Source organism: Acanthisitta chloris, unplaced genomic scaffold (genome assembly GCF_000695815.1).
Source record: "Acanthisitta chloris isolate BGI_N310 unplaced genomic scaffold, ASM69581v1 scaffold4802, whole genome shotgun sequence".
Taxonomy (NCBI): Eukaryota; Metazoa; Chordata; class Aves; order Passeriformes; family Acanthisittidae; genus Acanthisitta; species Acanthisitta chloris.
In genome coordinates, this window is record NW_008659758.1 from 61,994 (window position 1) to 72,652 (window position 10,659).

The following is a 10,659-nucleotide window of genomic DNA, read 5'->3' on the forward strand; positions in this document are numbered from 1 at the left end:
TGTTATGTGATGGCTCCTTGGAAAAGCAGTGTGGCAAAAGAGTACGTATGAAAATCCTCCTTAAGTTTCCTCTGAAAAAACCACTGCTCAGTCACAATTTGCTTAATGCAATTCTCCATGCAAGCAACTAAGGACGTATTTCTCCCAGCTGTGAATCACACCACAAATATAACTCTCAGCACCCATTATGTGTCATCATTTCTGACCCATCTTCGGTGCTGCTACATTTTAAATAGTAAAGATCAAAATTTCAGTTGTCAAAGACTCATCTGCCACATCTGAGTGCCCTGTGTGCCATAGTGGCTCCTGCTGCCTCCAAGGACCAGGCATGCCAGTGGGGCTGGCAGCTCCCAGCACAGCTCCTGGAGATGAGGCTGTGTTTGAAAGGATTCCCTCTGCCCCACACATGAAATGCCTTAGCCTCAGTGTTCTATACACCAGCTATAAATCTGCTTTTTTTTTCCAAGAGATTTTCCTCATATTCATAGCTGTCAATCTCACAAACAGGATGTGAAAAACATGAAGCTGTCAGCCCTAAGCCTTACTACGTTTTCTTTCCTTATTTCCAGTGAGATAATGTAAGCAGTTATATAGCATTCTGTTTTCTTTTCTTGTGGCCATATCATCAAGGAAACCTCACTGACTCATTGCTCTAGATTCTCACCAAAATTTCCACCGTTTATAAAGAGAGCTCAGTTCCTCAGAGCTGTCTTAAGCCTTGGTCTTATGGCTCCATCAGATGGTGTAAACTTCAAAGCATAAACCTATATTAAAATACAACTACTAGTTCAGCAGTGCAAAGAGGGTTTTGATCACTTCCAGAGCATTAAGCTACCGAAGCAGTATTTGCACCAGCCACTAAAAGTATGTTTACAGCAGCAATGTTTCTCATCACATGGCACACATGTGCCTTCTGGGCTTACTTGGTGTTTACCCTGACTGTTTAAAAGAAATGTTCACAAATCAGCAGGGCTAATTCATGCCACTCCATGACATCTGGAAAAGTTACCTTTTCCCTGTGCTGCCTGTCATTTTCCCCACCCTCCTTGTTTTTCCTGCTTTTCTATAAGCACTCCACTCTGAATTTCTTCTTGAAATAGTCAAATGTTCAGGGTTTTTTAAAGTATTTTCAGTGGTTTTACTTAAAAACACAAAGCAGTAAAACAACGCGTAGGTTCAGATTTTGATACCAGTTATTTTATGCCAGCAGGAAAGCAAGTTCAGAACTGAAAAGTCAAATTCATCAAGCAGAACCCCTTGATGGATGGTGATTTACCCACATAAGAATAATTGCACAGTTAGAGACTGAAAGGTTTATGCAGATTTAACCCTAACTAGCAGCTGAACAACTGGTTCACTAAAATAATACTAAATCTTCATTACTCAACAAAAATATAACCAACAGTTGAGGAATTTAGAGCAGGCAGCTTACACATCAGAAACTAATGAGATAATTATGCCAAGGCAGACTTGGTTCAAAAGTCTTGAGCATTTCTAACTGATTTACACACACATTTTGTGTCCTCCTTGGCTCCAATATTTGCATTAGCAAATTCCCTGGCATCAAGTAAACACACATTTCTGAGTCACCACTGAAATAAAGACTAAAACTGTGCAGCTAAGTATTGAATTTTCATTCAGCCAACACCATTCAAAACTACTCGTGTAATCATTATGAGCAGAAAAATTTTGAGTGCCCAAAAATCCTGCATAAAAACTGGAAAATTACAATCATAATTTATCTGATTAAAGCTGCCATTTGCAGCAATTTTGCAAGGCACAAAACTTCAGAGTTGAAGCACTATGTAATTAAAATTGTTAATTGCAAAAAATGGGCCACTGTTAAGGCTATAATTTAACCAGGTTCTCTTTATTTGATCATCTGATTTTAAAGGTTAATGCAGTGACCTAGGAAGTCAGTGTGCCCATTTTAATTGTGCTGGCATTTTGACCAAACACCACTTTAAGGGAAATATGGGAGGAAAAAATCAGAGCTGGCTTTGCAAGCCACTTCTGCCTTCATAAAACGTTCACAGTGAGAACGCACAACCCCAAAATCAGCTGACTTTATTAAAATATTAACAAGGTATAGTTAAAACTTTTGTACACTTATGCAAATCAGGTCGCTAGAACAAGGGAAAGAAGAGATTCCCCTGGGAGGGAAAAAAAAAAAATAAAATCAACAAAGTGAAAAGATCAGCCATCCTTCCACAGCATGACAGCACAACACAAGAGGCAGCAGCTTGGGAATTCAGCAAGATAAATAAAAACCCTCCAAAGTTTAAGTAAATCATGGTTTATAAAGCTAATAGATTTAAATGAGGCATATGGTACCATTCCAGAAAAAGACTGCATTTCCCTGGGGATGGGAGCAGTGTTTTGGTGGCCCTGCTACACAGGTGAGATATGTGTGAGGAGGCCAACCAGGGTGGGCACCTACCTCCCTGCCAGCTCTTTGGAAGGGCAGGCTCTGGTGCTCCATTCCCATGATGCTGGGGAGGTTTCAGTATCTATGTGGGTTTAGGTCTTAAGGTATCAGTGTGATTTACACCCTACCCTCCCTGGCATGGCTCCAAGGTGGCCCCTGGGGGTTAGGGGATTAAGAGCAGCTGCAGCAGCACACTTATGTTAGGGTCTAGCTCCTCCAAAAGATTTGCTGCACCTGGGAATGGGTGTGGGCCAAGCACTGGCATTGTGGAGACTACAACTGCTGTGGCTGTGGCCCCCAGTGCTGCCAGGGTAACTGGTGTGTAAGGCCTGGTTTGCAGAACCTGCAGCTTGTTAAGGTGCTGGTGCCTTGGTGGAGCCTGTAATTAAACATCCTGTGGAGCTGCACCCATGCTTTGCTCTCATACCTCGGGAGGGAAAAATCCTTTACTTCTGACTTAACATTGAGGAAGGGGATGGGGCAGCTACCATTTGCTTAGTCTTTGTATGTTAATCAGTCCCTAAATTATTAATAGAGAAAAAGAAATTATTTACAAGGTGTTTGACGTAGACATGTAAGGATGTAGCAACACTACTGTCAAGAGAAATACTCATAAATCATGATATCTGTCTTGTCTTATTTATTTATTTATTCCAGCCATGCTCAGAGACCCCTTTCTCCTCAAGGCACCCAGAGAGACAGGAGGAGACTGAGAGACTGTTTAAGGGCAGAAGAGACCATACCAAGGTTAGGCACCTTTTCTAAATGCTGCACAAGGGTGATGGTTGCACAGAGAAATCAACAGCTTTAGCTTTGCTTTTACTCCTGTTGTAAACATACCTGAAGCTCTGTTTGAAAGAAGAACTTCTGTGGGCACTGGGAACAGTCATAAATTTTGTCTTCCTGCCCATGAACTGCAAAGATGTGCTGCTGCAGTTTGTTTGCCTGTACAAAAACTGAAACAACATAGTATGATTAGTTAAGATTGCATCGTGTAAGGCAGCTCATCTTGAACTACACTTCAGAGTCTCTGCAACAGTAAAAAAGTCCAAGGATATCTGCCAGGGAAGTGCCAATGCACTCAGTTCAGCAGAATTTCCTTACAAGTAGTCAATTTAGAGTCTCCAGGCTGACAGTCAGCTCACTTCTAACAGACTCTGTATCCTGTATGGATTTTTGATATTTCACATAAAGCTAACACTGTCCACAGGTAACTGGAAGAGCTCAGTCATCAGACCAAAGAGAGGACACGTCACAGCTCCCGCAGGGAGCCCTGGGCCCACGGCAGGTGCATCAGATGCATTTTTAATGCAGGACAACTGGGCCAGGAGAAGCCTTGATGGCTGGTCTGGAAGACTCATGGCCCAAAACAGCATTTCTGGCAGACATGTGAATCTGAAAGGGCAGGTTTGCCACAATTGTTAGACCTTTGTCCATTCAGTATTAAAAAAAATAAAAATATTATGATTTAACATCACAAATATCGCAGCATCTGCATTGTGATTCTGAATTGACAATTATTCTGGATTTAGCAAGGGAAATTTGGAAATGGAACGTATTGAACCACAGCTTTAGATGGTTAAAAGATATATCTCATTCAATTTTTGTCTCACTTTATATGGATGATCATCTGTTTGTGAAAATAGCTTCTGCAGCAGAATTTAACACAAGCACCCAAAGAGGTTTTTTACAGCACATTTCAGGAAAGGATAAATTAACTCCAAGCTCACAAAAAAAAAACACCCCAGGTTCTCAAATTGTGGGCTAACCCTTAAAGAGCCTTAGTCCCACCAAAGTTAAAGGAATTGTGGGTGCTGCTGTGACTCTTTACTGACTGACAACAGTCCACAGTGACACCTAAGTGATCCTCATCTCTCATACACTGGAAATGCAGATGTTAACTACAGTTTTGAAGAGAGTATAAAATGCATCCTTTGGCATGCACCCTGCAGGTCCCTGAAAAGCAAGACCACCCATGATCATTTGCACTGATGAAACAGCTTAAATGATCTATAGGGAAGGAATATCTACCAGTCTCTCAGACAGGAGTTCAAAATGTGCCACCATAAGAATACTGGGCTTAAAGAATGCAGCTGGCAAAACCATACAGTGATACAGTTTGGTCTTATCAAACCTTTATTCCTGTGAGCCTCAGCACTGTGAGTGGACCATGAGCCACTTGGCCTTCAAAGGATCCTTGCTCAGGTGAATAAGGGCTTGCCAAAGCAGGTCCATACCTTGCAAGTCCTGCACTTGGAAACACACAGCACCTCCAAGCCACAAGGCATAATGTAAAAGGCTTTGAATTGTGGGGGGCCATGCAGAGCCCACTGCACGTGGCAGTGCTGCTCGGCAGAGCGAGCCCCAGCTTCAGACAGACAGTATTTGAACATCTCCAAGCACAGCATTTCTTTTTTCTCCCAAGGAAAAGAATACAGTATTTTACAAATCCCCCGAGTGTCATTTCTGGATCTAGCCATGCACGCTGAGGCTTGTCTTGGCCTCCCTGTCTTACCTGTGAAACAAACAGGGCATTTGAATGTGCCTCCCATCCCCTCAAAGCTGTGCTCAATCAGGTGACACAGGAGCTTTGCCGGAGAGTCAAACATCTGGTTACACAGCTTGCACTCATGATTGATGCCTTCCTCTGCAAGGTTCAAATGATACAACTTGTTAGTGACACAGCAGATTAGCGTCGGGGATGCAGCAGCAGGCGGTGAGGAACGGCTGTGCAGGCACACACAGGGACCCACAGCACTGCCCCAGCCCTGGGCTCAGCAAAGCCTTGGGGTACAGCCCCAGCCACGTTTAGGGGTGCTGATTTCCAGCTGCCATGAAGGGAGCTCTGTCCCAGCCCTCCAGGAACCCTCGCGCCTCTCCCGACAACGCGGCACCCTCCACCTCGTGTCCTGTCACACAGGGACAGCAACCCTGCCCTAGGGACAGATTATTATACAGTCAATAATTTAAAATTACTTCGGTAGTGTGAATTCAACCACCACCACTGAGAGAAGGCTGAAATGTTGTCTTCACCACACTGCAAACACACAGCAGAGGAAGGAACTATTGGAGAAGAGCAGGAGTCAGCCTTAATTTTATGTCTTTTGCCTTTTTCCAAGGTGAAGAGAGACTATTGAAGGTATTTAAAAGTAATTTGAAAGCATAATTTCCATGTCATGTATCGTAAATATTGAATACACAGGGTCCATTTTAAATACTCCTATAGTCTTACTGAACTCAGAGGGAAATATCAGTAATTATTACTCTTGGTTCAAGCCTATCACTTTTGTAAGAGGATATACTTCTCTGTTTCCTGAAGTTTGTGGTTCTGCATACAGCTGAGCCTTTTTTTTTTGATGTACTGAAGCCATATTAAAGCAATTTCCACACATAAAACTAAACAACCCCTTGGTTTTCTCGAAGGGAGGGAGTTACAGAAATTCAGACAACATACAGCTTATATAAATCAGAAGACACTTAAAATTTTGAAGAATCGTGGATGGTTTCTGCAAATACTTCCTGAAAATGTGTCTTTCCTTCACCGTGGCAGCACATGAACTTCTCATAAAAACGTATTGTAGAAACTGAATAAATTCTATCTTTTGTTGTATACTCAGCTTTATTTTTATATCTCCAAATATCACCAACTTCAATTTTTAGTGCCAAGACAGCTAACAAATGACTATGTTATACCATGAACTAATCTCTTGCCAAATATATTTGGATCTTGTGAATAAGGTGAGCCTTCAGAAGCACAGCCTTTACTTACAGCTGCTTTAAATCAGTTTTCTCTGTCTTTAAAGGGGCTAAACAAAAGGAGATTATTGTTTTCTCTAACACTTTTGGTACTCTCAGGAGCCCAAAGCCCTTGTACAGGACAGGCAAACAGTGGGTGCAGGACACTGGGCACAGCCTGGTGGCTCCCACACATTGCACCTCAACATGTTTGCAGCTGGAGGCAAATCCCAGAGCACGTGGACCTCAAAGGGCTCTCTGTGCAGTGTGAAAAATACCAATAAAAAAAGTCTCCATGCAGCAACTTGTGCAGCAGCATGTGCCAGTGGAGAGCTGCCTGTGCTTCCTCAAGGCCAAGTGAGCTCTGGAAACCTTTGTGGCATTGGGTGCTCTGCCCTGCACAGACTCAGGGGGAGAGCAGAGTGCTCCTAGGGAGTGGAGTGGGGAAGGAGGAGGCAGGATGGGGAGAAGTAAACAGGTGGGTTGGGAAGAAGATAAAAAGAGAAAAGGAAAGGGAGGACAGAGTCAGGAACAGAAAGATGAAAGGGCTGGTAGCTCCACAGCAGCAGCAATATGAATTCCCTGGGAAGCCATAAGCAGGGACTGGGATATTTCTAGGATGCCACAAGGTTTGCAGTGCTCTGTCTGGGCAGGCACCACAGATGGGCATGATGCCCTCTCAGATGGATGGGTTTCTAAACCTGGCCCTCTCCCCTCAGACCCTTGCCTGAAAAGTTTTGGCTTTGTGCATTCTTTGCAATCTGCTCCAGAGGGGAGGAAAGATGGGGAAGGGACATGTGCCTCATGCTGAGCATGCCCAGCCACACTGCTGTGTACAGCAACCAAACGCTGCAATAAACCTGCAGAGGACAAAGCAGGTACTGGGGGGAGTGCAATGAATTCCTTCTACGAGTAAATCAGAGAAATCATGTTTGACATTAATTTTCTAGCCTCTACATACTGGGTGTTTGGAAAACAATGATTCATGTACATGTGGTCTACGGTGCTATGGTCCTGCGTGAGCACATGGGTTCATAAATACAGACAGACACATCCTGACGACTAGACAGATGCTCCTTTCACAGCTTAAATACCTATAATTTGAGTAAAATTACAAAAAACCAAACAAACCCAACAATGCATAGCATTTCAATTTAAGTATATTCTTACAAGCTTGGTATGTTTAATTAGGTAACAGAGATTGTGTATTTTCTTGGTTGATCCCTGCAGTATTTTAAATAGTTAAACCCATAACAAACAAACTAAAACTCGAATGAAAAATAATAAAACATAATGGGTTCCTGCAGATCTGGAAATTTATCCCACTCGAGGCAAGACCTTTTGATTTGCAAATCCACTTCTGAATTATAAGGCCTTCTCCTCACCGGTGGGGGTTTTTATTCCACTCCCACAGGAGTCCATTATGTATTTCTTGTGTCTATAAAACCATCCAGAAAGAAAAAAGGGGGGAAAAAGTACCATGGTTAGCATGACAAACGTTTCTCTTTTCATGCACGTGTATTCAAAATATGAAAATGCCCAAAGATATAGATAGAATTGCAGCTATAATCACTCTCTCCTCTATGGCATTTTACAGCATATTATTTTACACAGGAACACGGTGCAAGTATAGGGATACTCAGTCTCCTTTGGAGAATAACTTCCTTGAATTATACAAGATCATATAGGTCCATGCAAGGAGGCTCTTTGACAATGTGGCGTGACAGCCAATGCTCCAGTCAAATTGTTGTGCTGGGCGTTAGCAACGGAAAACATATCATCATTTCCCTCATTCTTATTCGCCTTTTTTTTTTTAAAGCATGACAAGCATCTATGAGAGACCTACATAACTCAAGTGAATTATGCAGCCCCTCTCATTTGTAAAATAAAATGCAGATTTTTACAGCTTGTTATGCTAGATCTTCTCCCATTTCTTCGCAAGTGTATCTGTGTGGGGATCAATTGATTCCGAGACTAAACGAGTAATGCATAGAAAACAAGAATCTTGGGTTTCTTGCCCACTTTTTTTTTTTTTTGCTGAGCACAAAATAATAAGCATTAATTTTACACTTCATTTCTCAAAAAAATAATAGGATGTGCTCTTGTTTAAAACAAGCAGGCCTGCTGGATTCTGTCAGGCTGAAACTATGTCAGGCCAAAAGAGGAACAGAGCGCTTTGTGTAAAAGTATCATGGGGAGATGATAGTATCCTGTAATGTTTTCAGTACCTACTTTTGTCTCCAAAAGCATTTGATCCCTGGCAGACACATACTTATTTCCATACTGGTCTTGAGGGAAGCCAGTAGGAATGAGAGCTGATTATCTGAATCCTGAAGGTGAAACCTGGGTGGTGCCCACTGATGTCAAAGGCAGGCATTTGTATAAATTTGGAGGTACATAATTTACTGCCTGTTAGTGAGGATTAGTGGGTTGTGCAGACCCAGCTGAACTGTGGTGGCAAAGCACGTCGCTCATTGTTCCCAAGTTTGGATGCGCTTGCAGGATAGTTTTAAATATGTTGATAGGGTGCTTAGTAGCACTTACACTGTCATTCTGCCCATTTTAGAGTGGGAATATGCTTCTCCATAAAGCTATTTCTGCTGCAGCAATGTGCATTTAATACATATTACAATAAGTCTCTAAGCCTCTAAGAGAACCGACACCAGCAGCCTCCTGGCGAGGATGCAGTATAATTAATAATGCTGTATTAAACCCATGTACTGTATCAGCTGCATTTCTAATTATAACTATATTAATGGCAATATAAAAGTACACATTAACACTGTCGTGTACTGACACGTTATCACACCGACAACAATTAGGAGATTCGAACAAGAAAAATCAGGATGACATTGTCTTTCCTGTTAGTTAAAACTTCTCTCTTCAACTTGATTTAATAAAGCAAAATTTTCCCTTATGGAATAACAGCAATAGTCCTAATTTGAGAGACTGTGCAAGACAATTTGATGTTTATTCCTGACAACAACATGTACATCCCAAACTATACCTTCCCAGGCCAGCACATTTCTACTCCGCTGCAGTAAATTAAGGCAATAAAAAGGAATTCCTTTCCTGTACTCAGATGTTCACATCCATGAGTTAACTGTGCCTTTAATGAACTTTGAAACACTGTGATTCAGGGTAACAAAGCATTAATATACTGTGTTCACAGAGAACCTTCTCCTGTCCATTAGATCATAAATTTGATAGAATTAAATGGGCCATGTGCTCTAATTATAATAGAAATAAATAGAAATTGGAATGAACACAGGGAAATAAAATGAAAACTGCATGGAACTATTCTGTTTATGCAATTCATTTCCCAGTAAATAAGTAATCAAAGGGAAAAATTTATAACATAAGAAAAGCAGGAGCTTCCCAGTAATTTTTTCCATGTGACTGTGAAGGAGCAAGGGGCTGGAACCAGGGTAGGATGACAGTGATGGACACCCCTGTCCAAAACAAAGCCTGCAGAGAACCACTTCAACCCCTCGCCTGGCTGGCACCACTCCACCACCGGTTTTCATTAAAAACAACCCAACAATGGAGGTAAACCCAAGGTCTGAGAACACGCCGTGACAGCTACCACGGGATGGCAAATTTGCAGATGCTCACACCGGCCGAAGACGATGTCTGCTGTACAGATGACATTTCTTCACCGCCATTGCCGTCTAAGCCCATGACCCTCTATACAACCCATTTGGACCACATTGCTCCATTCCATTTTTGTAATTAATCCCGGAGGACGCAGCCAACCCCTCCCTCGCCGGTGGGGCAGCTGCAGGGCGAGGAGCCCCCGCGCTCCTGCCCGGCCGGCGCAGAGCCCCAGCCATTAGGCAGCCTGGGCGGTGAAAGGCAGCGGATTGATGGTGTGGCAGCAGAAATGTCACCTGGGGAGCTGGGTGCCGTCCTCCCAGGGATGCTGGAGGTCAGTTACTATGGCAACGCCGAATGAGCTCAACCTTGTAACTGACCCTTATCTTTTTTTGATCTGTGGCCCCCTTGGGACCTTGGCTGGAAATCAACTGGAAAATAATCTGGTCACATATCAGAAAGAAAACTATTTATACTTATTTATCCAGGTAGAGCTCATATCTCCCTTTGACGACTCTGCCAGGCTAAAGACACCCGTCGCGTTCCCTCGGCGTTTCGCGCGGCTGTGCGGAAACACCCAGCTCTGCGCTGCGAGAAACCATGCCAAAACCCCCCACCTCTGCACAACACACACACAAATTGCCATGGATAGCTGTGCTCGTGGCTCCACTGATATATTGCCAAAGTATTGCCTTGCTCTCAGCCCCCGACTTGCTTGTGTGGATAAACACACACCTACACCCCTTCTTGGATGGTTTAATATTTTATGTTGGTATCCACTAATCATATTCTTTTGTGCTTTATCTCTCTGCTGAAATATGATTCTGCTTTGAAATATATTTATATGATCTAGAATGGCACAACACTGATGTCTTTTATGAGCCAAAGATTGTTTAATAAAA

At 42.7% G+C, this 10,659-nt stretch overlaps 1 protein-coding gene across 1 annotated transcript in view; it reads right to left on the bottom strand.

Moving 5' to 3' along the window:
* Positions 1 to 5,044, bottom strand: part of LOC103797305 (zinc finger protein 423-like) — a 23,004-nt gene extending 17,960 nt beyond the window's left edge. The window contains exons 1-2 of the mRNA XM_009069507.1: positions 4,944 to 5,044; positions 3,269 to 3,384 (exon numbers count right to left, since the gene is read on the bottom strand). Of these exons, the coding sequence (XP_009067755.1) occupies positions 3,269 to 3,384; positions 4,944 to 5,037 (210 nt within the window). The 5' untranslated portion in view covers positions 5,038 to 5,044. The remainder of the gene's footprint in view (positions 1 to 3,268; positions 3,385 to 4,943) is intronic.
* Positions 5,045 to 10,659: the final 5,615 nt, after the last annotated feature.